This window comes from Carassius auratus, chromosome 50 (genome assembly GCF_003368295.1).
Source record: "Carassius auratus strain Wakin chromosome 50, ASM336829v1, whole genome shotgun sequence".
NCBI lineage: Eukaryota > Metazoa > Chordata > Actinopteri > Cypriniformes > Cyprinidae > Carassius > Carassius auratus.
Window position 1 is genome coordinate 20,015,728 of NC_039292.1, and position 27,745 is coordinate 20,043,472.

Sequence of the window (27,745 nt, forward strand, 5' to 3'; positions counted from 1 at the left end):
CTGGACGGTCAGCAATTCCCTGCAAAGCCTCTGCAACCTGATTATGGGAGCGGTTCTGCAGTGCGTGAATTCTACCAAATAGCCTTGGCTTCCGGTAAACATCTCAAAAACCAAGCACTGTCTATTGATAGAGAGGACTTTTTGCACGGTTACACCCTCTACGCATTCAATCTCACGCCAGACGAGGGTTGTGGACAACACGTCTCGCTTATCAAGTCGGGGAATATTAGACTTGAAGCACGGTTCAGACAGCCTCTACCCCACACAATTAACCTTATTGTCTATTCTATTTTTGACAGTGTCATTGAAGTGTCAAACCGCCGTCAGATCTTGGTTGATTACTATTAATACATAATAATGAACACGATCCAGCTTACGGCTATCATGGACAAGATTTCATGCAACACCCATTTCCTCGGTGTGCTCCCATGCGACTACTTACCACAAACACCTTTAAGAAAATTACCGTCATCGGTTATTTTTAACACACATGTTTCTCGCCTCCCTGGTGAACACTGGCTTGCCATCCACATAAGCGAGGACGGCGTTGGATATTTCTTCGATAGCTTTGGAAATAAATACGACTATCCCAGTTTTCCACTAATAATCAGTGATTTTTTAAAACTAAATTCTAGAGTGGTACAATATTCCTCTGTGCAGGTCCAGGATTTTTCATCAGATACCTGCGGACAGCATTGTGTGTTCTTTCTCTATCACATGGCAAGGGGTCGTGATTATGATTATGTGTTAAAGTTATATAGTGACGATTTGATTAAAAACGACAAACGTGTGTCTGCTTTTGTAAAAAAACTAAAACAATCTCAATGTAATGAAAATGTTTTCAAGTGTGTTCAGTGTGTGCAAACGGGTGAAATGTTCATGTCAAGTGTTTAATATTTCACAATAATAAAAAACAAAATAGAAAATTCTTGTTATAACTCTTTATTTTACACACACACACACACAACAATATCAATAACATGGTGAATAAAAAAATGAGAACGCAGTCTCTAAAAAAAAAATAAATAAATAAAAAACTCAGAGATTAAAAATGTAACCATTTGCTACGATCAAGAGTGGGGGATTTAAATACACCATCTTGTGGATAATTAAACTGTCCTGATGTGGTACTTTGGTCTACCTCACGTTTTTTACGTTTTTTAGAAGATTTGGTTATTGGAGGTGTCGATTTGGTTTTAAAAGAGTTAATCGTATGTCTAACATAGTGATTAGGGACCGTTGAATAAGGCATGTTTAAACAGGCAAATGCCTCCAGAAACTCATTCCACCCAGCAGGTCTCCGTTCGTCAAGAATCTTTTGCGGTGCCATGACACTTTTAACTAAATCCAGCATGTGTGAACCAGGGATGGTTTTACCTTTAAATACAAACTCTCCCGACGCTGTCCAAGAAGCAATATCTTTGTTTTTAGACATTTTATCCAAAATGTAGCGAACGTTTTTTTCATTCCTCTGTGGGACATTCTTCAAAACATCATCTGCAATAACATCTAAAACATACTGGGTGTTCATACCCGTAGACTCCGCAGGTTCTTCTTCTTTCTCAGCTTGTGCAGTTGATGGAAGTGATAATGTTAGTGTGCTGGTCTCGCTGTCTGCCAGCTTGGATAATGTTAAAAACCTCTGCAATACAGATGTATACATCTTTGCCTTTTCATATGGTTCCAGATCATTCCTGTGCAAAATATCCCTCATGGTCATATCCAGATCGTTCTCCACTACCTGATGTATAGATTCACGTGTGGTACCTGCCTTTAGTTTATCCAGCTGTCTTTGTGGAACCAGGTACATCTTCTCAGCATGTTCCATCCCTGACATTATTTATTAGATGCGATCAAACTGGTTATGAAAGGGACCGCAACACTTAAAAGTGGAAGAAGAAACCCGCCTTGTTGGTTAATCAACCGTCTCTTTCTTTTGACTCCGACTTTCTTATCTGCAACAAATTTGATTTCAGTTCTTTTTCTTTTCAGCTTCTGGTGTTGCTGCTGTGTGAGCGGGATATTACCGTGGAGAACATTAAGAGCTAATTCACACAAACATAAAATGAACTCATCTGTGGCTGCCTGTAAAATAACACGTCTTTGTTTGGGTGTTGCTTTTAATAACAGCTTTAAAAGAGAGTGGTTTCTTAAAAGTCTCCCAGACATCTTTTTTTCACCCTAATCAGTTACGTTTTTTTTTTTTCTGGAGGTATACAACAGGATGTTGTGAAAGTAATGCAGTTCTGAGACGATACTGTTCGGGGGTCTTTGCTTTATAATCAATCAAAAGGTAACCGTAGGGGGAGCCAGTAGCATCTTCATAACACTCCATGAAAAACTTTGAGTTGTTTGGGTACATCTGTTTAGCTAAAATACTAATCTGTGCAGCGTCTCTCGAATTCCTGAAGACAACCAGATAATTTGTGTTCAAATTAATAGTTCTGCTGGATTTACCTTGAAAAAATAAATTCTGTAGAATGTAAATAACATTCAGATTTTTATGATGTACATAGACTGTAAAAAGTTTCTCAATCTGCTTGTTATTGGAAGCATCCTGCATAAAATCGTCAATTATGACGAGGGATGTTTTATTGACAGGAAACAAAACATCATCATCCAAAGTTTGTGGAATTCCTTCTATAAATTTAATATTGTTATCATACATATTCAACAAATCATCATACAAAGGTTGCCATACAGAATAAATGAAAACAATATTGTCAATTTTTTTAGAAATCAACTTTCCTGCATTTTGCAACAACATTTTTACAAAAAAGGTTTTACCACTGTTGCTTGGGCCTGCTATAACCAATGAAAAAGGACATTGGAGTCGAATGTCAAACCCTTCTGTGTCATGTACACCCCCACCAAAAACGTTGTCAGAAGCCATATGGAAGTGTAGTGAAGTCAGGGAGCAGTACACGCTTATCGTACACAACTCTGAATTTCTTTACAAATGACTTATTGTGTAACGTCAAATCCTTTTTATCCCTCACAATAGTGTCGTTGTGTGCAAGAATATGACGGCTATCACCCCTCCCCTTCACATAATGCTTAACAAGTCCAATCATTGAATCTAATGTGATGGCTTCGGAGTTTAAAGCGTTAAGTGTTATGCCTTTCACTTTCATACAAACCTTACCCATAGCGGTGACAAAACCATAACTTTTCGGGCCAGTGCTGGTAAAGAGGGTAATATGATCGCCGGGCCCGACTTCATCAGTAAGATCACCGAGATATGGACCTAGTGGCGGTTCATATTCACCTTCTCTGGTTGTAAAAACAACACTGTCGGTATCGCAATAAAGCAACCTATCACCCAGCCTGTCCATAAGCTCATAGAGTTCTAAACGCGCATGGGCAGTTGTAAAAGCACCAATAAAGACATTGACATCGCGAGTCTGGGGGGCTTTCCCTTCGGGGTAAGACCACTGTACAATTGCCGCAGTGTCTGACACAAATGAGAAATGTCTGATGTCGTACTCTGCACTAAAAATGTGTCGTGCAAATTGTTCCGGATCTGTAAGTATTTCAGTTTTAGGTAAACCCTCACGAAGGCAGAACCGCCCCCAGAGTGAGTTTAAGACCAATTTCATTATCGATCTACGCGCAGGGTTCGGTTCAATCTTGTCCACATTCAACTGAATCCCTTCTTTTTCAAAGTAATCTCTGATATAAGATTCTTTGTCTGCATCGGTCACCACATCTTTTGGAAACCCTGAGCTCTCCTGTTTGAACTGTAAAAATGTTTTAACATAATCACGGAACAGTGTATCTGATCGTTGGGGAAAATGCCATACCTCATCCAAATTTACCACAACATAGCCTTTTTCAATAGCTTTTAGCACTTCAATGCTTACCCAGCAACCACTGATGGCTCTTTCCTCATCTGTGTGCATACATGGTAGTGTCTGGTTCTGTTGTTCTGCACACAACCTGCAGAGCGGGAAAGTTAATTTTTTGTTTGCGCGGTAGGGTAGTACAGGGTGAAGCAGCTTTCGAGGTGGTAGTACTGTAGCCTTAACAAGGCCGTAATAATTTTCAAGATTATCAAAATCTTTGAAAATTATTTGGGGATGACCTATCGGGAAGCACTTTGTGGCCTGACAAAACGGGTAGAGACTTGTGAAATCCACATACCGTATGACCTCACCCTCTGTTGTCTTGTGATACAACTTGAATGAATTTGTTCTACCGCCGTACAAACTTTCGCGGGGTTTCAATCTCTCAGAATGTTTATAGACGGACATGAACGCAATCACATCGGCATCAGATTGTTTAGCATGGGTCCAGCTACACTCCCACTGAATCTCGGTATGAAGATTGTATGCATTCTGTAAAATTTCAATCTTGTCATCAAACTGTCTTTTGAGAAGACCGTAAGGTACCTTCAATAATGGATTTAAATCATTGGGGTTATAACATTGTTCACAACCGTGAAAAAAAACACCCGGCAAACTCTAATGCTTTTTTATTTGTGCCATCGATATAAAAACCGTCTACATAATACTTGCCGAATGACACCTCGCCGTAGTTTAGAGCGTGTTGAACAACCACTGAACGTGATTTGCTGATATATTCAAGCCATTCAATTGATACGTTCGAGTATGTTTTGTTCTGATTGATATATGCGCTGTTGTGTGTCAGTGCTATTGTGTCTTTTGGGAGATAGTGTGTTTTATAGATAGCCATGCAGGTGGATGCCAGAGTGGTGTAATTAAAAGGGTCCAACCCTGTACACAGAATGAATTCATCACGGTACTTCATACATACATCCCTCAGCAGAACGACATCATTTTTTCCATAAATTGCTAGTTCTTTTTTAAAATCAAACACTTTGTCGGAGATAGTACTATACCATGCATCGAACTCCATTCTGTCTTTGTTTGACATAGTCGTATATCCGTAAAACTCTTTAGCAGGGTATGGTCCGACATATGAATCATTTTCAACACGGTTGAAGTGATGTGGGAAATAACCCTTCACAGAGTTGGTCAGATTAAAAGCAGCAGGTGTGTTGGCTAGACGCATGGGTATAAAACTGTAACTATCGATAAATCTCTGTTTGAATGCCTCGTCATACATATGGATTAGACGACACCCTTGCATTGTAATTTTAGGAGGGATCCCCATCTTAGTGAAGTATTCCAAAAGAATGAAATTATCAAATCCAGATGCATTATGTGCAATCCATGTGTAATTATTATAACGAGGCTGTCTGAATTTCTTAATGAGACGATCTACACAATCAGAACCTTCGGCCGAAAATTCTTCTCCCTCAAACGTGATCGCATATACAAAAACTGCAAAATGTCTGTTATTTTCATAACGAGTTTCGAAATCAAAAAAAATGTAGCGATTATTTGGCTCCTTCACCTTAACCGGTTGAATAAAACACTGATGCACACCGTCGGTAACCAAAACCTCACTACAGTGAACACAGCAATCCGCTGGACATTTGTGTGGCTTGGGGTTGACGCCACTGACGTGGTAACGTTTATTACATTTACCACAATATTTGGTAACGTCGCACTGTGCAAATTTCTGACCTAGAGGTGGTTTTTTATGCTTCTGAAAACAATAGTCTGACCTACAGTACCTCAAACAGTCACCGCAGTGTTTTGTTTTTTTGGGGTAAAGATGACATTCAGAATCGTTGCAAACATCACAAGTGTATTGACATCTGTGATCTCGCTGTGCTGTAAACCCTTGATAGCAATACTCACACACGTATGGTGTGCCTACGAACCCCTTCAGATTTTTAATCATAAAATAATGATTGTCGTGCAGGTACAAAAACACTGTTTTAGGATGCGGTACATCTGTGTTTGCATATTTCTCCAGCTTTCCTGTATTCGTTCTATAGAAGACCACTATTTTAATATTCAACATACGTTCAAACTGGGCAATATCCTTAAGTGATATCATATGCTGATCGGTGTATCCTGCAGACTCCTGCAATGCTGATGCTACGGACACTAACTCAGTGTGTGGTTTCTGAGGGTTAAGAAAGTGTGCTAAGCAGATTGCAAAACAAAGATTGTTTTCCCCTGCAATGTTTGAGGGGACGAACAAATTAAGTCTGTTCTTATCAATCACCTGATTGTGGGCTAGTTCCCTTAATTTTCGTCGAGCACCTCCTTGTTTACTTCTTGCTATAGACACTTTTAAATTTAAACACTCATCAAACTGTACATCTGTGTTGCTTTGCATGATTTTTTCAAGATCACTGATGAAGAGATCGACACTGTAATCATTGTTAGCTGACAAGAGTGTATTAACATCAGATGTCAAGCTAGGACCGCTCAAAGTGATGTTAATTAAACTACCATCTCCACCTAATAATCTGGAAAACGCCACTATTTCGGAAAACGTGTCATGTAAAAACACAGTGTAGTCTGATAGACGTGTAGAAGATATTTCCCTTAGATTTATAAGCCTGCGGATTTCCAAACCATTGAATCGCCCTCGTGGTACTACAGTGTATCCGGCCACATCGCCACCCGCTCTTACAAGTGTTTCTATTTCAGCTTGAGTGAGACCCATGCAGGGGTCTGTTAGGTCAAGTGTGTGATGTGACCTGGTACCTGCTCCCTCACCTAGCTGTTGAGAATTTAAAAACTGTTCAAAAATTGGATATGGTCGTGGTTCTGGTACCTCATCTGGCTGTTGAGAATTTAAAAACTGTTCAAAATCAAAAACTGGTTCGGGGGCTTCGTCTAGCTGTTGAGAGTTTAAAAACTGTTCAAAATCAAAAACAGGCTCTGACAGTTCGTCTAGCTGTTGAGAGTTTAAAAACTGTTCAAAATCAAAAACTGGTTCTGACACTTCGTCTAGCTGTTGAGAGTTTAAAAACTGTTCAAAATCAAAAACCGGTTCTGGAGGAGGCTCTGCCCTTGATTGTACCCTGTTTATTAATTGTAACAATTTAGACGGTTTGTGTTTTTTCATCTCATCAACAGTCTGTATGAGCCTGAGTAGCTTTTCTGTGGTGTTTTGTTGATTTTGGAAATTATCATCCCTATTACCCCTTAACGGTGGATCTTGTTCACCATCACATGACTCCCGACAACGTTTTGCAGCCATTTCTAACACTAATTTATTTAAAAATATTCACAAAATACACACCACACAACTAAACGTAGAAGAAGGAAAAAATCTAATCATAAAACCACATCTATGCACACTTGTGACAAAAATAATACACACTTAGAAAAAAAAAAACTGGGTAAAGAAAATAGGACTCACCAATACAGTTATTTAAAAAGATCCAGCAGTTCAGTTAACAGCGTTACAGTCATTTCCTGATCACAGGCCGTCTTAGCATGTGCACCATGATGACGTTTTAGTAACGCAACAATATGTTTAAGGATGATCCCTTGTTTCTGCTGCTCCTTAACAACAGTGTCCAAAACAGCTTTGTTTGCGTCGTTCTGCTGTTTATGACGTGCTTGGTCCTCTATAATTCTTTCTTGGTTCTTGGCTACTGTGTCCAAAAGGGCTTTGTTCGCGTCGTTCTGCTGTTTATGATGTTCTTGGTTCTTGGCAACAGTGTCCAAAATGGCTTTGTTTGCGTCGTTCTGCTGTTTATGACGTGCTTGGTCCTCTATAATTCTTTCTTGGTTCTTGACAATAGTGTTCAAAATGTCATTGTTTGTGTCGTTCAGCTGCTGGTTCTTGTATTCCTCCTGGTTTGAAGGAAGCTTGTCTGCATCATCATCATCTGAATCGGCGACGTTTTCAACAGTGTCTGTGGGTTGATTTAAATTCTTCTCCTGATCCACATTAGATTGGACGTTCATATCACATCCATCCCATGCTTGGGCAAAATGCTCGTCCCAGAGCTCCTTGTCTTCTGGTTCTGTACAATATTGATAATAATTAATACCGATAGTAGTAATAATAATAATAATTTAATTTAATTCCTCTATACTCACGAGTTGATTGTCTCGGACGTTTTCGCTCGGGGGTGTTAGGTATCACGTCGATCTCACAGGGGTCTACAGTCTTTTGTCTATCGGGCTGAACCGGGGGAGCAGTCACATTCTGGTGTTCATGGTGTGATCTTGATTTTACCCACGGTCTTCTAACACCTGCATCAGCAACTGCTTGAGGTATACTGTTTGCAAAACTCCCCGTACAATCTAGAGTGGAAAGAACAAACATTTTTTTTTTTTTTTCATGGATGTGATACATATATATTCTAAATAATAATACAAATGATTAATACATACCAACAGGTGTAGAATTAGTAGATATTTGCGGTGGTGAATGGATCTGCGCTGTCACAACCACTCTTCTTCCTAATGGTGTTCCGTGTCTAGCACTGTTTGCTGTTTCATGTCGTTCCGCAGTTGTAACGGACGGGTACCGGTGTAAAAAAGGCCACACGCAGGTTATATTCATTTGGCTAAGCTTCCCCTGCAATACACCACACTCAACGCACACGCAGCATCCATCCTGTGAGCCAATCAGGACTACATGCAGGATGCGAAAGGTCAGCGGTCCCGCCCACAGAACGGAGTTAGAGCGATCGGGAAAGCGGACAGATGCGAGCTGCACTGTAGCGATTTATATTTGCCAAAGTTGTGTGCGTGCCTAAAAAGTGAGTAACAGTCTGCTCATCCATTGCTTTCTATATTGCTTGTGAACATTGAACTGCTTTGAGTGTTTATAAATTAATGCATGCGATTGACAAAGACGAACTCGCTGGTAAAGATGTTCGTGTGTATTTACATACTAGTTATCTCACATATACTACCGCTATGTTTTAAGGACATAATCTGTGTGCTATTTAATCATTATATGGTTTATTTAATATACATCTAATATGTATCACTCATTTCTAAGAGTTAAAGCACTCTTTTGGCGCATGCGCACTAATGTTCTAGACAGAGCGGCTCCATCTCTGTCCTCAGCGCTGAGAGGTGTCGGATTTCAACTGTGCATTATTAGTCATTTCTAACAGCGCATTTTCCCATATAATTGCACATGTTTCTTATTTGATTGTTAAATCACTGTATTTAATATATTCTCTGTGTAGATACTGTGTTGTTGTTATACTCATTGTGACCACTGTTGTTATTTGTATTTATATATATATTTTCTTTTTATCTTTATTTGTAGAAAACCACACACACTCATGCAAATTCTGTGGTGACAATAAATGGGTTAATCCCGTACAAGTCTTTTACTGGACGCCCCGTTGTGGATCTGTTGCCAACCAGCAAATACATTTAAAAGAGAAGAGCTACCTGTAGCCACTCAATTTTACATGGTCCTTCGAGCCGGAGCCCAGATTTACTACGGAGAAATGTCACAGCATGAAGAGGATGAGCCGGTCGTGCGTGCCAGGAGGAAGACAGTCCTCCCCGTGCGATATGAAGATTATAATCTCAGCGGCTTCACTCTCCCAAAGCTGTTTCCTGAATGCATGTCACCACATTCTCAGCTTCATCCTACAGTGCCTCCCAGCCTAGAACCAGAGGACTGTGCACGTGCAACTGGGATCACTCCACAACAGTTACCGCACAAAGAGCTTGATAACCCTCTACAGTGGTCTGACGATGAACCATGGGGCTCTGAAACCAGCATCCTCCAGCGTGAAAATAGGGACCTAAGACTTGCCCATGACAATCTGCTACAGACCCTGCAGACAATGCAGCAAGAAAGGGACACGTTTCAACAAGCTACAGATCGGTATTCACAAGAACTTTCTCAGTTAAAACAACAAATGCAGCAGCTACAGATTCAAATGGTGCAGCAACAGCCTGCAGAACAGTTTTCTCCACCGGTCACTCCTACGCGACCTGTACCTGCACCACGCCGTTTGTTGAGAACACAACAGAGTGATAAGAGCATTGCACCACTGTCAGCCCCACGAGTCAGGCCTGCTGAGTCAGATCAGCCTGAGCACAGTTCTGAAACATTCTTAGCTCCAACCGCTGTCCCCAGCGCAAAGCCTACCTTGCCGTACCATACATCACATTCTGAAAATGTCAAGTGGGATGAATCAAGGGTGGAAAGAACCTATTATTCCAGGGCTGAGATGCCTGACAGGCTGAGTTGTACATCATATGAGCCAGAGTCAGCAGTCCCTCCATCCTTCGGGTCTCCCCGACGCTCTCACCTGCCATGCAGAGCATCCAGTCCGGTTCCGCCCGAGCTAGAGCAGATGTACCGAGGTCCAACCCCCACAATTCCAGACTTCGTATATCCAAACCCTAGAGAATTCTCGCGGCTCAAGATAGCTCTGGAAAATATTCTGCCAGCTACAGCCACTGAAAGATTCAAATTCCAAATACTTACTGATCACCTCAAACTAGAGGAGGCCCAGCTTATCGCCGACTCATACAGCCATTCACAACAACCTTTCACAAAGACCATGGCAGCACTGGATCAGCAATACGGACAGCCACATCAGCTCGCATTGCAACGCATAGCAGAGCTCATGGATGGTCCAAACATAGCCAGTGGGGACATTAAAACATTCCGACTCTTCGCCCTCAAGGTTCGTTCCCTCGTCGGCATGTTAGAACAACTAGGAAAGAAGGGCACCTTTGAGTTGCAGTGCGGCTCTCATGTCTCCCGGCTCCTAGGGAAGCTGCCGCACGATCTCAGGTCAAGTTTTCGGCGCTTTGCACATCCCTACCAAGTGCCAATCCCCACCCTTCTTGATCTGTCAGAGTGGCTAGAGTATGAAATTCAAGTGCAGGAGGACACAACAAGGTTTGCAGGAGCCGGTCGTCGTGGATATCCAGCACGACCACGAGAAGTGATCAGAGACCCCAAGACATTCACTAAAAGTGCCACCATTCTGCTTGGCACAGAGAAAGCACCTCCATTGACAAAGATGATACCTACGGCCAACAAGCCTGTTTTAACCCCTTACTGCCCTTACTGTGACCACCACAAACACTCCCTCAACAACTGCAACAATTTTAAGCAGCTTACCATAGACCAGAAACGGAACTGGATCAAAGACTGCAACAGATGCTGCCGCTGTGGAAGGAATCATCAAGCTTCAGAGTGCAATCTGAGAATGCGCTGCAAACAGTGTAATAGCCGTCACCTTCTGGTCCTTCATGACATCAATCTCAGGAGTGAAGACCTCCCAAAGACTACCCCAAATGAAGGTACTTCTGCTAATGCCTGCCTCCTCAATACTATGAACGAGATACTTCTCATTCGTAAGCCTCCTGCCAGTCGAAAGGTTCTTCTGAAGATTGTCAAGGTCATTCTTCGAAACGGGGCACACAAGATAAAAGCTTATGCCATCTTAGATGATGGATCGGAGAGGACCATCCTTTTGCACAATGCTGCTCAACAGTTGGGCCTGAAAGGTCAGCCAGAAGATCTTCCACTTCGCACAGTTAGGCAGGAATTACAAATGCTCACTGGTGCATCAGTGTCATTTCATATCTCCCCCCTGTCTCAGCCCAGCAAACTGTATCGCATAAAGGGTGCATTCACAGCCCAGCAGCTAAGTCTTGCTGAACACACACATCCGGTTAAGACTTTGAGAGAGAAATACCACCACCTCAGAGGGCTTCCTTTGAGCCATTTAGAGTCAGTTCGCCCTGTCCTGCTCATTGGATCAGACTATCCCCACCTCATTACAGCAGTGGAGCCAATCCGTCTAGGCCCCCCAGGGGGACCAGCAGCTATCAAGACTCGTCTCGGATGGGCTTTGCAAGGTCCTGTACAACACCTGCAACATGAGGTCACTGAACAACAGTGTCTTTTAACCTCAGTAGCACCACCTGAAACTGATCTTCTCAGACAAGTGGAGAGACTCTGGCAGATGGACGTGCTTCCATGGCAAAGTGAAAAAATGAGCACAAGGTCCAGACAAGATCAGGAAGCAGTGAAAATTCTGGAAAGCAAGACAGTGAGAGTAGAGGTGGATGGCGTCAAGCGCTATGCAACCCCACTTTTGCGCGTTAAAAACATGCCAGACCTTAAGGCTCCCAAAAATGCTGTTCTCCCACATCTGCGGGCCACAGAGAGAAGGCTGGCCAAAGATCCAGAGCAAGCAGCTGCCTACACAGCAGAAATTCAGAAACTAGAGCGGGCAGGTTATGCAGTCAAGGTGGAACTAAATGTTGAAGAATGTCTAACCAACACCTGGTACATTCCCCATCATCTGGTCCAACACAACGGGAAGAACAGGGTTGTATTTAATTGCTCATTTCAGTATCAGGGCCAAAACCTTAACAAGCTCTTGCTCCCTGGTCCTGTGTTAGGCCCATCTCTTCTTGCAGTGCTGCTCAGGTTCAGAGAGCATTCCGTTGCTATCAGCAGTGATATAAAGGGGATGTTCCACCAGATCAGATTGCTTCCCGAAGACAGGCCACTTCTGCGATTCCTCTGGAGGGATCTAAATCCACAGGATCCACCTAACATTTATGAATGGCAGGTTCTCCCCTTTGGCACCACATGCAGCCCTTGCTGTGCCATCTTTGCATTACAAAAACACATCCTGGACCATAGCCAACCTGGGGAAGACGTCCGCCATGCTGTACTGAAGTCTTTCTATGTTGATAACTTTCTGCAGAGTTTCACCTCAGTAGAGGCAGGCAAGGGTCTCGTTGACAAACTCCGGAGCTTATTGGCAGAAGGGGGTTTCGACCTGAGGCAGTGGTCCAGTAACCAACTCTCCACCATAAGCCATTTACCTCCTGAGGCCAGATCTGACAGCACTGAACTTTGGATTTCACAAGGGCAGAGCAACACCCAAGAATCTGCCCTGGGACTCCTCTGGAATCACCAAACAGACACACTTTCATATAAGTACTGTCCCATACAAAACACTGAGACCACCATGCGCAGCATTTACAGAATCATAGCAAGTCAGTATGACCCCCTGGGCTATCTCATTCCCTACACTACCAAAGCCAAGCTTATAGTACAGCGCCTTTGGGATAAGAAAAGAGACTGGGATGACCCGCACTTACCTGCAGATCTTCTACAGACCTGGACAGAGTGGGTGGAGGAGCTGCCTGCCCTACAACACATTGTCTTTCCAAGGTGTTATACCAGTCCAATCAGAGATACCGACATGAGTCAGCGAGAGATACACATCTTCTGTGATGCCTCTGAGCGGGCTTATGGCTCAGTCGCTTATCTCCGCACAGAGGATCAATGTGGGGAGGTAGAGGTGGCCTTCCTCACAGCCAGGTCACGAGTGGCACCCAAAAAACAGCAGTCGATCCCCCGTCTGGAACTCTGTGCTGCACTGACTGGGGCACAGCTGGCTAAAGTAGTCAGAACAGAACTGAACCTTCCCATACACCAACTCACTCTGTGGACTGACTCCACCACAGTTCTCACTTGGCTGCATTCAGACTCTTGCCGATTCAAAGTGTTTGTTGGAACTAGAGTTGCTGAGATCCAGGACATTACAGACCAGCACACATGGCGTTATGTTCCTTCAACCTATAACCCAGCAGATGACATAACACGGGGGAAAAGCCTATGTAAGCTAGGGCCAGATAGCCATTGGTACCAAGGGCCATCCTTTCTCAAAGGTCCTCCAAATCAGTGGCCAGAAATCCCACACCCCATGCCTGCAGACGAAAGTGAGCTTCGTAAAACAGTTCCCTGCCTCCTTACCTGCTTCACAGCCAGCTTGTCATTCCCTGACTTCAGCCAGTATAAGACATTTGAAGAGCTACTGGAGTCCAGGGCCTGTCATGGGGCGGCAGGCAATCCAACAGCTGATGACTACAAGATGGCGGAAATCAGTGTCCTACAGCAAGCTCAGGAAGAGTGTTTCCCCTCTGAACTGGAGCAGTTAAAGGCAGATAAATCACTTCCCAGAAACAGTCGGCTAAAGGCACTGGCCCCTGAACTGAACCATGATACACAGCTAATCAGGGTAGGAGGTCGCCTTCGCTGTAGCCCTTATCTAGATCCTGATACTGTGCACCCCATTGTCCTAGACCCAAAACACCCAGTGTCCAAACTGCTCATACAGAGTTATGACACTAAACTCCATCATCCAGGCCCAGAAAGAGTCTTTGCAGAGCTTCGGCGAAAATATTGGATTCTTCGCGGCAGAGAGGCAATCAAACGTTGTCAGAGGACTTGTGTGGAGTGCCAGAAGTGGAGAAGAAACCCTGAAGTCCCAAAAATGGCAGACCTCCCTCCAGCCAGATTACGTTTATTTAAGCCTGCTTTCTACTCAACAGGAATGGATTGCTTTGGTCCATATACTGTCAAAGTAGGTCGCAGAAATGAAAAGAAATGGGGCATCCTGTTCAAATGTCTTACTACAAGGGCTGTTTACATTGACATCCTTCATAGCCTTGACTCTGATTCATTCCTTATGGCTCTCAGACGATTCATCGCTAGACGAGGCAAGCCATTCGAGCTATTATCGGATCAAGGGACTAACTTCAAAGGAGGGGAGAGAGAACTGAAGGAAGCATACGCAGCTATCGTCCCTGAATTGCAACAGCAACTGGCAAGCCAGCAAATACAATTCCACTTCAATCCCCCTAATTCTCCACATTTTGGTGGCAGCTGGGAAAGAGAGATTCGCTCCCTTAAACAGGCCTTGATGACAACACTTGGTGCCCAGTCTGTCACCTTCGAAGTAATGTACACTGTGCTGGTGGAGATTGAAGGGATCTTAAATTCCAAGCCACTAGGCTACAGTTCATCTGACATTTCTGATCTAGACCCTATCACACCAAATTCCCTTCTCATGGGGCGGCCAGATTCATCACTTCCTCCTGTAATATACCCTGAATCTGAACTGATCAGTCAACGCAGATGGCGTCATAGTCAAGTCCTTGCCGACCAATTCTGGAGGCGCTTCATCAGGTTCTACCTTCCCAGCCTCCAGACCCGCCAGAAGTGGCAAGATGAGACATCTGATCTCCAGGTTGGCACCATTGTCCTGATTGTCGACCCCCAACTGCCCAGAGCACTCTGGCCAGTGGGCCAGGTGTCGAAGGTATTCCCTGGAGTAGACCGCAGAGTAAGAGCAGCAGAAATTAAAGTTGGAAAGAAGTCATACACACGCCCAGTGGCACGCCTCATCCGATTACCTGCCATACCAGATTAAAGGTACTTTTAATGGTGTAGGACAGGTTATAGGCCCTTTTGTTATTGTACATATTTCCCTTTGGAAATCTGGGGGCGGCTGTAAAAAAGGCCACACGCAGGTTATATTCATTTGGCTAAGCTTCCCCTGCAATACACCACACTCAACGCACACGCAGCATCCATCCTGTGAGCCAATCAGGACTACATGCAGGATGCGAAAGGTCAGCGGTCCCGCCCACAGAACGGAGTTAGAGCGATCGGGAAAGCGGACAGATGCGAGCTGCACTGTAGCGATTTATATTTGCCAAAGTTGTGTGCGTGCCTAAAAAGTGAGTAACAGTCTGCTCATCCATTGCTTTCTATATTGCTTGTGAACATTGAACTGCTTTGAGTGTTTATAAATTAATGCATGCGATTGACAAAGACGAACTCGCTGGTAAAGATGTTCGTGTGTATTTACATACTAGTTATCTCACATATACTACCGCTATGTTTTAAGGACATAATCTGTGTGCTATTTAATCATTATATGGTTTATTTAATATACATCTAATATGTATCACTCATTTCTAAGAGTTAAAGCACTCTTTTGGCGCATGCGCACTAATGTTCTAGACAGAGCGGCTCCATCTCTGTCCTCAGCGCTGAGAGGTGTCGGATTTCAACTGTGCATTATTAGTCATTTCTAACAGCGCATTTTCCCATATAATTGCACATGTTTCTTATTTGATTGTTAAATCACTGTATTTAATATATTCTCTGTGTAGATACTGTGTTGTTGTTATACTCATTGTGACCACTGTTGTTATTTGTATTTATATATATATTTTCTTTTTATCTTTATTTGTAGAAAACCACACACACTCATGCAAATTCTGTGGTGACAATAAATGGGTTAATCCCGTACAAGTCTTTTACTGGACGCCCCGTTGTGGATCTGTTGCCAACCAGCAAATACATTTAAAAGAGAAGAGCTACCTGTAGCCACTCAATTTTACAACCGGTTAACAAGTTGTCTTAAACAAGCTGGCACAGACACAAAGTTTTATTTAGTCTTTTTTTCTTCTGACATTGTAAGATAAATCTTTAATAGATCTATATATTGATTAAAAATAAAAACCCACAGAGCGATCCCCTGTTTTCTCTCGCGACTCGGCCCTTCACCGTACTAATCGACTGTGCGCTCGCTGTTTGTATGAATGAGAAAGGGGGAAAAGAAAAAGAAAAAAAAACGATCATAAACGTCAATCCTGCCACAAGTACAGTTTTATTTTATTTTTTACAACATAATATAAATTATTAACAGAACTTACCGGGCGCGGGTGTGATGTCAGTCCTAACCCCCGGTACCTCGTACGCAACGTTAGGCTGTGGAGGGCGTGCTGTCGGTGGGGGATAATGAAAAAAGAACGATCATAAACACGCATTCGTTATACATAACGGTTTTTAATAAATAAAGAAACAATCGTTCAAACATACCGCCCGCGTTCAGTGCTTTGATTTCGTTCACAATCGTCTCATAACCGTTGCTCTGTGCACAGAACATCAAATTGCCTGTCAAATAATGGGATGACTCGTGATCACACATAAACAAATTTGATTTAAAATGGCTGTTAATGAAAACTAGACTTACCATTAGGAGAGCCAGACATTTTTAAAAATGTTTTCGTACTTTTAAGACGTAGCAAAAAAAAACTGTTTTAGCCGCTGAAGAAAGCTTCAGCTTCTGTGGCGTTAGCTTTTGTACACGCGAAAAACAGTCGCGAAAAAGAGGCGTCACATGGCGCCACAGCAGCCTCAAAGGAAACAATGTAGGTGTGAGCAACAACCTAACGTAAAAACCACTCTGTATGTTTTAAGAAACGAATGGAGACTATTTTTTATATAGAAAATAGTATCACCTATTTTAAATATCAACATGCATTTGTGTGTGTGTGTGTGTGTGTGTGTGTGTGTGTGTGCGCGCGTGCGTGTGTGTGTGCGTGCGTGCGTGCGTGCGTGTGTGTGTGTGTGTGTGTGTTTAAAGTCGGTTTTAAAATTAGCGTGAGATTTCAACTCCTTTTACACATCACATATTATGGATAGTATTTTCTTAAAATTAAGGAATGCTTGTTTGATTTTATTAATTTCAGATAACATTCAATTATTTATCTCTTCAGCGACTTGGTTAGCTGATGATTTAGATAATGGTCTCTCTCACTCTTTGAAATTCTCACCTGGAAAGACACCAGACATCGTCCTCGTTTTCAAATGTGTTTGTAGACGGGGGGCATGTGGCCTGTCGGTGCCTAGGTATCAGCACCATATAGAGCAAACAAACATTGATCTTGCCAAGACATCAAAACCCTCACTTTTGCACAGCCATTTTTTCCCCCCCAGGAAAAAACCCAGACACCTCCCCACTGTCTCTAGGTGTGAACAACAGGACTTCACAGAAACCCCCCCACAGCTCTGGTTACAGATACAACCATCATAAGAAACCCCCCACCACTGCTCTGGTTACAGATACAACCATCATAAGAAACCCCCCACCACTGCACTGGTTACAGATACAACCATCATATATCCAGTAATAAACACAACACAAGTCAAATCTGAGATCTCTTTGATCTTTTGATTTACACACCTCTGCCATGTCAATCAAGGGTCACAGGACCCAGTGGCATGGCAACCGCTTTGACTGACAGGCCTTATAGTCATAAATCAATCCAACTGACCATGCACACTTCTGACTACCTGTCAATCTACACGGACTGTACGGCCATAAATCAGGCCATAAATCAGGGTAATAAATCATCAAGACTTGAGATAAAGTGTATGATAGGACTACTTGTGTGTACAGGTTTACTTATACATACTATTAAAAAATGTCTCACTAATAAAGTGAAACCTGTTGAAAACCAACTAGTGAGGTAGATGTCAATAGTTAAAATAAGTAAATGAATAAATAAAGGGACAAAGGGGAAATCAGGACATCTTTTAAAGGACACCTTATACCTCGAGGGTGAGTAAAACATGGATAATTAACATTTTTGGGTGAACTAACCATTTAAGATAGTGATTGTTTTGAAAGAGAGGATCATACTTTTATTGTCTTTTTTCTGTTTTTCTTAGTAACTACATTTATTGATAGCGGTACTCTTCCTCAATGGAATATGCCTTTAGTATCATGGAAATCTGTAAAGCAACCAGTTTAATTTCAATTCAAAATCCAATTCAGCTTCACAATAATTATGGATAAAAATTTACAATTATCAAATTTCACTACGGGGGGAAATGCATGTAAAACCCAAAATTTCACATTAGCCTACACTTTCCAATATAAAACAACATTTAAACTGCACCTGTCCAAACTACACAGATACAGAAAGACGGACATCTTTATATCGACGTTAAATTTAAATAATTGTTGATTGTAAAAAAAATTATAAAAAAATAACATTATACCAGTCACTTGATCCTTTTGCTTTGAGTGGCTCCATATTGAATCCTGAACAGCAATGTACCAATTCCATCACAAAGTTAAATACCTCCGTATTGAGCTCATTAATAAAATCAAATAGAACATCAATTAAATATACTAAATCAAATAAACATTTTCTTGCATTCAATTAATTTTTTTCCAGCTCAAAATACAAAAAAAAAAAAATCTGTTCGTAATCGTGACTGGCCTCGCTTCTCTCTCTCTCTCTCTGCTCATCTTGTTCCTCCTGTAACATTTGCATGAAGATCTTAAAGAGTGTTAGAGAGAGAAAGAGAGTCATTTTAAAAGGATTTCTGACCACACTAGCGTTTTCAAGTGTTTTCCAAAAGTGTTTCATCCATATAGAAACATCAGAAACTTTACATTTGATTTCTGTGTATGCGTAAAGCCTCTAAAACTCACTGCAGATGAAACACAAGGAACAGACATGAGACGTTTCATGCAGTTTTTCTGACAGCAAATTTTATTTATATTATTTACGAAAGGAACTCAACATTCACTGATAGGTCCAGGTCGCACACACTCACGATTGTAGGCTATGTCTGATCAATGATGCAACTGCCCTCGTGTTTTGCCCCAAATAGTGATAGCTGTTAAATTTGCTTTCATCTTTGGAGTACTGTGATATGAAGAGTGTACAATGTAACACATCTATAACAATAGTGTAATAGTGCATAGCACATAACATGCACCATACCAGTATAAACATGAGTATCTATTGGTATAATATGTGTCACATGACTAAACTTGTATCATCATTTTCAAAAGCCTCTGTTTTCACAGTCCACAGTACAACGCAAAAATGGCGTTTTCAAATTTATCCACTTTGGAGAGCATTTTCAGTTTTCCTTGATAAACACGCTGTCTCAGTGTGGACGGAAGGCCAAAACTGAGAGAAAAATATGTGTTTTTAAAGAAAAGTAATTAATTTGGACAATTAAAAAAGAAAAGTTCACTTGACACCACCTACTGGCAAAATAATGTCCTGGTCCTGACTGCTTCAGAGCTCTGAGAACAGCCACAAGACAACTGGATGGAAAGGAAGATGAGAAACTGTGTTGAGAATGACACAATGCTGATTGAGGCTAAAATAAAAACACATGAAAATAAAAATAAAAATCCCAAAATAATTATCCAGGGCACAGTGCAGCAGATGACTCTATATCTGAGAGGTTTGTACTTCAGAAAGGTTACAGGATGAACCACTGCCAGGTAACACTCAACACAGATCAGACACTGAAACAGAGGATGAGCAGTCATGCCTGGCAATGATGAAAACTGGTGTGAAAATGAAATGCAATATACATTTTATACATAATTGTATATAAAGTACACAAAAAAAGAATTCAGACAGTTACCAATCTCACAAACAGAGAGACTGCGGTTGAAGAACTCTGATGCAACTCCACTTCCTGTGTTGATGAGCCATTGAAACAAAAAGCAAACTGATGCTTAAGTTTTCCAGAATGTTCAGGAACTGTATGAGTTGCAGAGTTTGTGGATGTCACAAATTATTTATAAATAATGATACAATTCTTATCTAGAGGAAGGTAGTATTGCAAATGTATTCAAAACTAGAAATAATAATTACATTAATTATTATTATTTATTTACTTATTTATTTTTGTTTACCATTAAATGTAAAGGTTTTCAAACAGATTTTAATTCCACATGATTCCAAATAATTGGAAAGATTCCAGAATTATAGTCAGACATTTACAGTTTAAGTATTTGGACAAACTAGACAGACAACTATTTGTTATATTTAACAAATAATATCTAATGCCCCCTCATCTAACCAATGGATTTGTGGACCCTTCCCCCGAAATGCAACTATCACCTTAAAAAAAGGCAGGCCTCTAGTTCCATAGCAACCAAAGGCAAACTATCTGATAACACTAGTTTATGGCACCCAGGAATGCCACAAATAAACTCTTAACAAGAACTGTACATGAATTACTCCGGGATATTGGTTTGTTTGAACTCAGAGGGAGTGTCAGCCACGTTAACAAAGTTAACAGCTTAAGTTATTTGTGGATTAATGCTTATTGGAAACGTGAACTGTTTCAAATGATTCAGTTCGATTTGGTGAACTGGTTCAAGAATATCTGGTTACATCGAGTGATTCATTCGTGAACCGGATATCACTACACTGCAGTGAACGCGCTCACAACAGACACAGAAGACAAGACAATGCTGAATAAAGCCATAGTTTTTTGATATTTTTGGACCAAAATGTATTTTCAAAGCTTCATCAAATTCTAACTGACCCTCTGATGTCACATGGATTACTTTGAAAATGTTATTATTACCTTTCTGGACATGGACAGTATACCATACACACACTTGCACTGGAGGGACAGAAAGCTCTCAGGCTAAATCTTAAATATCTTAAACTGTGTTCCGAAGATGAACGGAGGTCTTACGGGTTTGGAACAACATAAGGGTGAGTCATTAATGACATAATTTTTATTTTTGGGTGAACTAACCCTCTCAAAGTATCTCAAAAACAGACACATAATGCCCATACAAAGGGACTCTTCTCTAATAAGTTCATAAGAAAACCTCTGTATGAATGAACATACATATCCTTTAGGTCATTGCTTATATTATTGCTGTTTTGTATATTGTCTGTTGAATTTTACTGTTTTATGCGTACGTACATGCTTACGTTTAAACCACAAGTTCATGTAAACTTACCTATATGTAATTTTACCATGTTAAGTATCTATGAATTCGTCTTCTGATGATCTAAACGAGAGTGTACAATATTATATGTTGGTACATAAGCAATATATTAGTATTTTAAGAATTTTGAAGATTGTTGTCTTGAACCCCCAACCGAGTTCCATTTTGCAAATTGCCATGCTTTCACACAAATGGCATATAAGGCAAACAAAAAATTCCCTGCACAGTTAAACTACATCCAAAGACCGCATGCATACAATCTTATGCTGGGTTCCCCAGCATCAGGGTAGATATTATTGGCATTATAATTAACCACATACGGTGTTGAACGCTACAGTCGTGTTCAGATCATGCATCACTGGACTGGACTCTCTCAAACATCGTCATCACAACAGCAGAACGACATAAACAAGAACGAATTCTGAAAGTGTAGTCTCCAAGCTTTCCAACGATGTGTAACACATGGATATCTGATAATATTTGGAGAAGTTGTGGCCATTTGAAGGTAGAAACTCAAAAAAACTCAAACAGCAGAAATAGCCTCTGAAGATTTGCAGTTCTGCTGCTAGTGACAATGGGGCTCATTTACATCTCATTTAGATAAGCCATACCCCCTGCATAGCAACGACAGACACAACGGGAAAAATCGGACCGCATACTATTAATAATAAAGGAGAATGTGCATTATAAATGTCAGTAATTTATCTTTTTTGACTTTTATAAAAATGATTGCATTGTGTAGCATTAGGACTTTTTAACCGGATTCTGTGATAACCGATGAGCTAGCTAATAACAATAGGTAGATATGGGAAGGTCTAAACATGGACTAAACATGAGATAATGTGTGTTCTTAGAATGAACACAAAACGACAAACTTTGATGTTTATGGAAACTCACCCCATAAGAAACAGAAAAGTATTCTTGCAGATCCGAAGTTTGCACTGTGCGTTTGCCTCTAAATTTTACGGATTTTCCCCATTTCTCTGTCTTTATCCCCATCAAATGTTACTATTGATATAGCCTCTGATATCTTACAGTCCAACTCGTCTGACGCCAGTCCAATACATTCTTCCTCGTCGTCATCTTCGCTCAGTTGTAGATTAGGGATATTATACAGTCTTTTTATGCTACTTTCATCTTCGCTGAGATCGTCTTCAGAATCAGTGAGCGCTTGTTCGCTAGAGCCGGCCAGAGCGCTGCATACTAAGTGCATACTAAGTAGCCACGCTTCCCTCGGAGGGCGGGGGCAATTACAAAAGAAACAAAAGCCGGCTTATCCAGTATGGAAATACAGACAGACAATGAAACGCCCCTACTGCGTGCTAGAATCTCTGACAAACTAGCTGATTTCAACCTCAAAATGTACGCTTTTAAATATACCAATACTGCTATCTCAAACACGGAGAGGCTTCTTTGTGATATCAACTAATAGATTCTGCAAAAAAAACGAAAATCACCAATTTAAAAAAAAAAAAACGCTTCTTTCTCATTTTGCTTGAAAGTTGTGCTGCCGATTTGTGTCACTGGTTTCACATATTGGGTCACATATTGTAAAGACATTCATATAAACCATTGTACCGGTCCAAATGGAACGCCTGTTGGTAATTTGATGATTTTGTCTAGAACAATGAAATTGCTAATGCACCTCAAAATCCAAATGTTTTACAAGTAAGGGTGTCTGTGGGTTATCTTTGAGAATGTATGCAAAATTTTAATTTATCCTGTCTTAAAGTGCTAGAAATTGAAATGTCTTGGAAGTGCTTGGATTTACTCAAAGGTGTAAAAACCTTGGTGTACCTGAACAACAGTGGGCGACAAGGACTAACCATCCTCTGAAACCATCGGGAATCACTGTGAGAAGTACTGGCTGCATCGGATCTTAGGCAGCTGATTCGCTGAGCTTCAGGCATTAGATTTGTTCAACTCACCAGCACTGTGCAAACCGATCGCAATCTGACTGAAGCAGTGCATACCGGTTAGAAATATTGTCTAACTGAGTCTGCGCCGATGCACATGATTGTGTGGCATCAAAGTACCACGAGAGTGTTTCGAGAGCAGCCAGCTTACTCAGTGTGGCGGCGGAGGCGTGGTTTAGCGAAGTCTGCAACGGGAGAGCAAATGAAGAGACGAGCGGTGGTAACTGGTTCGGGTGAGAAACGATTAACAGCTGGGTCTCATTGCAGTGATTGGCGTGGGGAACCGGTATTTAAGCCGCACGACATCCAGAGAAGAGCGAGAGAGCTGAGGACTCGTTGGGAATCCGAGCGGAGGCGAGCTGGAGAAGCCTCAAAGCAGACAGCAGTCGCATAGAGTGAAAAGACGTTAAACGTGTGCTCATGTGTCGCGACTTTATTTTCTTTTTCTTTGAAGTTATTCAATAAATACCCACGAGCCTCAGAACACCGATCCCGGTCTCCTTCCTCTTTGATCATTGAACCTTGCTACACTCAGCCTGCAGTTTCTCCAGAGTGACTGCTGGAGCACTTATGACGACACAACTGTTCACGATCGGCCAGATTCACTACATGACAACGTGTGTTTCGGGGTTAATTCAACATTTCAGTTCCAATAATGGCCACAAATCTGGTGTTTTAGAACGGTAAAGGCCTTTTAATGTAGTTGCCTGTTGTATTGAGCCACTTCATCATACTACACCGATCAAAGTGTATATATACCCCTCTGTATTAGCATTTAAAAAGCATATGATCATGTGAACTTTATTCTTGAAATATATGGTGCCGTATTAAGCAGTGTAAAGTATCTGTCCTCACGAAATGTTCTGAAACACCTGCGTATTTGACAAGCATGGTTTACAGCTAAATATAGAAGTGTCAGTTATAACCAGTGGATATTTCGTACTACGTACATTTAACAATAAATAAATAAATAATAACACACTGACCGCAAGGGAAAGAAATGGAGAAGGAGATGGAGAATGAGAAGAATGAGGAGGAGGATGAGAAGAAGGAAATGGAGAAGGAGATGGAGAATGAGAAGAATGAGGAGGAGGATGAGAAAAAGGAAAGGGACTGCTGTTTTCTCCAACTGGAGAGAACACTCTTGCTGCTATGTGAAAAAAAAAACTTAAATGGAGATGTAGCAGTTGAATGAGAAGGAGAATGAGAAGGAGATGAGAAAAAAACCTTAAATGGAGATGGAGAAGTTGTTGAATGGAAGGAGATGAGAAAAAAAACTTAAATGGAGATGGAGAAGGATTTGAATGAAAAGGAGAATGAGAAGGAGATGAGGAAAAGAAGGGGGGGGGGGGTGGCTGCTGTTTTCTCCCACTAGGGAGATCACCCCTTGCTACGATACCTGTAGGCGACCGCTGCACTTTCCCTCAAGCGAGGGATGAACTCCCCTCAGAAGGAAGGGATGCTGTACTCTCCAGCTGGAGAGAACACCCTTTGCTGCTATAGCAGCAGGGGACTGCTGTTCATCCTTCAGCAGGGGATGAACACCCCTGCTACTTAAATCAAGAGGGGACTTGCCATTCTCTCCCTCGCGTTAGAGGGGAGAATACCCCTCTCCTAGCAAAGGATGCACTAAAGACATCTTAATAACATTATCTTTCTCCTTTATAGGAATGGAACAAGGACAATTTCAGGGGGTCTTCACGCTACTCTCCTACCCCTCATACCAAGCTCAGGGACGTGCTGCAGTGTAAAATGAACATATCCAACATATAAGGTTTTCCTCTTTTCAATCTCCTTCTCTCTCCTGGTCCTGACTGTTTCAGAGCTCTGAGAACAGCCACAAGACAAAACAACTGGATGGAGAGGAAGAGTAGGTACTGCAGTGAGAAGAACCATAAATAAATATAAAACATGATTATATTAAAAATGCAGCAGAAACGACCCAAGAGTGATTATCCAGATAGCAGTGGAGCTCATAACTTTATATCATGCAAAACAAACAGGACTTTCAAGGCTGAAGTGCAGCAGATGACTCTATATCTGAGAGGTTTGTACTACAGAAAGGTTACAGGATGAACCACTGCCAGCTAACGCTTAACACACATCATACACTGAAACAGAGGACAATCAGAGATGCCTAGTCCTAGTAGTGATATGTGAAAACCAAACTAATGTAAACATACAGAAACAACTGTTCAGACTCAATCTCCCAAACAGAAAGACTGAGAATGAAGAACTCTGAAGCAACTCCATTTCTGGTCCTTGTGAGGATGAGGCGTATAACATAGGACTGTGTAGGAAGACCAAACAGAGAAGTAATGCTGTACAAACAAATTTTTAGACCTTCCACTAAACCAGTGGATTGAGTTGTAGTGTTTGTAAATGTTTCAGGTTGTTTTTCTTTTAAAAACCTATTCACAAAGCTGCTGAGACAAACTAAGGAATATAGAGAAGTCTTAAGCTCATAGTAAGTGCAGGGGTTGACCTCATTGATATGGATGATGCCAGCATGCTTATTTACTATTCACACAGTGATTGGCTGATAGGGGAGAAGTCTCTGTCAAAGATTTATTCATATAAATATTGGAGAGCACTATATTATGTTGTAATATTTAAATAAAGTTTAATAGCTGTTCTTGTTGAAAAATTAATTTTGAATGCTTACATAATTTCATTTACTTTTATTGCATATACAGTAAATGTACAGAAAAATTACATTTAAACACACATACAACGGAAAAAAAAATAGATTTAGAATAGGACAATCAAGGATTTGGCTTTCAAATTTTCCCTTTCATTAAGTACTTAAAATTGTTATATTGATATTGTTATTAATCAATAAACATGCAAAACAAACAGCAATTTTGAGGCCTGAGTGCCGCAGATCACTCTATATCTGAGAGGTTTGAACTTCAGAAAGGTTACAGGATGAACCACTGCCAGTCAAATCAAGGTTTAAATGCAGACACGACTAAAATGTCTTAATGTGACCCACAAAATAGTGCTATTTGACAACATTTACATACTGTATTTTATGTTGTTTAGTAATTTCATCTGATAGCCTACGATTAAACTTGACATACAACTGAAACTGTTTTCCAAACAACATTTATCAGCTGGCCATTGATTAGGCTGGCAAAAAAATGTAATCTAGTTTGTTAGCATAAAAGCATCAGTCTTAAATGGCTTTCATAAATCTAAACCTGGCCTGCACAGGTGCATCACATTTAACACCTGTTATGCAAATACATATATCTAACATTTGTCAAATTATAGACATAAAGTATTTGTGTAGGATTTCAGGTCATATGAAATCATCTCTGGGAGAATCCTCAAAATGGAAAACATTTTCAAAGTCATAGTCAACGATTGCATGCATAAATAACATAAGGTGGGTTATCTTTCTAAAAACAAACAAACAAACAAAAAAACGAACATTAAATGACATCGAATCAGATTACAATGTTTCAGTTTCATAAATAAATTCACAGGTTCACATGTAATCAGAATCAGGGTAAAGAATGAACTTGAAATTTGGCCTGAACCTGGAATCCAACCAAAAGAGAGGAGTACGGGATGGTGGAGGGATGCTGAGACAGCTATGTACAGTACAGTAAATGGGCTTCCTCTAGAGCTGATTGGCTGGATTACTTGAAAATGTTCCACTCAAACGTCAATAAAAGTATTTATCTGAAACTAAACAGTATCCTACAAATAAAATATATAAAAAAAAAAAAACTTCAGTAAATTAACTTAGTAATTTTTATGGAGAACAAAAGCAGGAGAGCTTTCCAGCCCGGTGCAGATAAAGAACAGGCTGAACAAAACCACCCAGAATAAAACAAAACAACCCAACAGAAAAAATGACCTCAATATACTTTTGCATAAGAATGAAAGACAACCCTGAGACAATATTTGGAATATATACAATAGACATTGTCACAGTAGTTATTAGAATAATATAAAATGCTCTTCTCTTCATGTGGTTTTCCTCCTCTTTCTTTCTCCATCTTTCTCCTGGTCCTGACTGCTTCAGAGCTCTGAGAACAGCCACAAGACAAAACAACTGGATGCAGAGGAAGAGGAGAAACTGAACTAAGTGGAAGTATGTGTAAACTGTTTTAAACTGGCTAATAAACATGCAGCATAAACAAGACCCAAGAGTGATTATCCAGGCCACAGTGCAGCAGATTACTCTATATCTGAGAGGTTTGTACTTCAGGAAGGTTACAGGATGAACCACTGCCAGGTAACGCTCAACACAGATCAGACACTGAAACAGAGGACGACCAGTGATGAGCAGTCCTGATGAAAACCATGCTAAGCTTATTAAATGTGACAGCTCAGTGCAATAATAAATTAGAGTAAACAATGAGTTCAGGCAGATACCAATCTCACAAAATGAGAGATTGAGATTGAAAAAATCTGATGCAACTCCAGTTCCTGTGATGATGAGCCATGTAATATAGGAGTGTGTAGGAAGACCAAATAAGATGCTGATGCTGCAAATACAAATGTCCATGTTGGGAATTTCCCCAAATGCATTGTATCTGGAGTTTGTAGATGCTTCAGATGTGAAGTTCACAGTAGCATTACTCAT

General features: G+C 41.0%; 3 protein-coding genes across 3 annotated transcripts; 1 reads left to right on the plus strand and 2 right to left on the minus strand.

Annotated features, from left to right (window-relative positions):
- Positions 1-6,939: 6,939 nt before the first annotated feature.
- Positions 6,940-8,371, minus strand: LOC113067299 (E3 ubiquitin-protein ligase BRE1-like). Its single transcript, XM_026239698.1, has 3 exons — positions 8,238-8,371; positions 7,941-8,147; positions 6,940-7,864 (listed from the first exon to the last, which is right to left on the minus strand). The coding sequence occupies exon 3, from the start codon at positions 7,803-7,805 to the stop codon at positions 7,260-7,262; it is 546 nt and encodes a 181-aa protein (XP_026095483.1). The 5' UTR covers positions 7,806-7,864; positions 7,941-8,147; positions 8,238-8,371; the 3' UTR covers positions 6,940-7,259.
- A 13-nt stretch (positions 8,372-8,384) lies between these two features.
- Positions 8,385-16,239, plus strand: LOC113066497 (uncharacterized). Its single transcript, XM_026238364.1, has 3 exons — positions 8,385-8,608; positions 9,130-15,386; positions 15,908-16,239. Exon 2 carries the CDS (start codon positions 9,278-9,280, stop codon positions 15,074-15,076), a length of 5,799 nt encoding a protein of 1,932 aa, XP_026094149.1. The 5' UTR covers positions 8,385-8,608; positions 9,130-9,277; the 3' UTR covers positions 15,077-15,386; positions 15,908-16,239.
- Positions 16,240-23,292: 7,053 nt separating this feature from the next.
- On the minus strand, positions 23,293-27,745 carry LOC113066498 (P2Y purinoceptor 8-like). Its single transcript, XM_026238365.1, has 3 exons — positions 27,024-27,745; positions 23,447-23,514; positions 23,293-23,330 (listed from the first exon to the last, which is right to left on the minus strand). The coding sequence occupies exons 1-3, from the start codon at positions 27,743-27,745 to the stop codon at positions 23,293-23,295; spliced, it is 828 nt and encodes a 275-aa protein (XP_026094150.1).

Excerpts from the sequence above, each read along its gene's own strand:
- LOC113066498 (XM_026238365.1), bottom strand. The coding sequence starts at position 27,745 with ATGAGTAATGCTACTGTGAACTTCACATCTGAAGCATCTACAAACTCC. Across the intron at positions 23,515-27,023 it reads TCTTTCATTCTTATGCAAAA|GCTTCTCCAGCTCGCCTCCG; the intron begins GTATATTGAGGT and ends GTCTGCTTTGAG. Across the intron at positions 23,331-23,446 it reads CTCGCTCTTCTCTGGATGTC|ACTTCGCTAAACCACGCCTC; the intron begins GTGCGGCTTAAA and ends CTCCCGTTGCAG.
- LOC113067299 (XM_026239698.1), bottom strand. The coding sequence starts at position 7,805 with ATGAACGTCCAATCTAATGTGGATCAGGAGAAGAATTTAAATCAACCC.
- LOC113066497 (XM_026238364.1), top strand. The coding sequence starts at position 9,278 with ATGGTCCTTCGAGCCGGAGCCCAGATTTACTACGGAGAAATGTCACAG.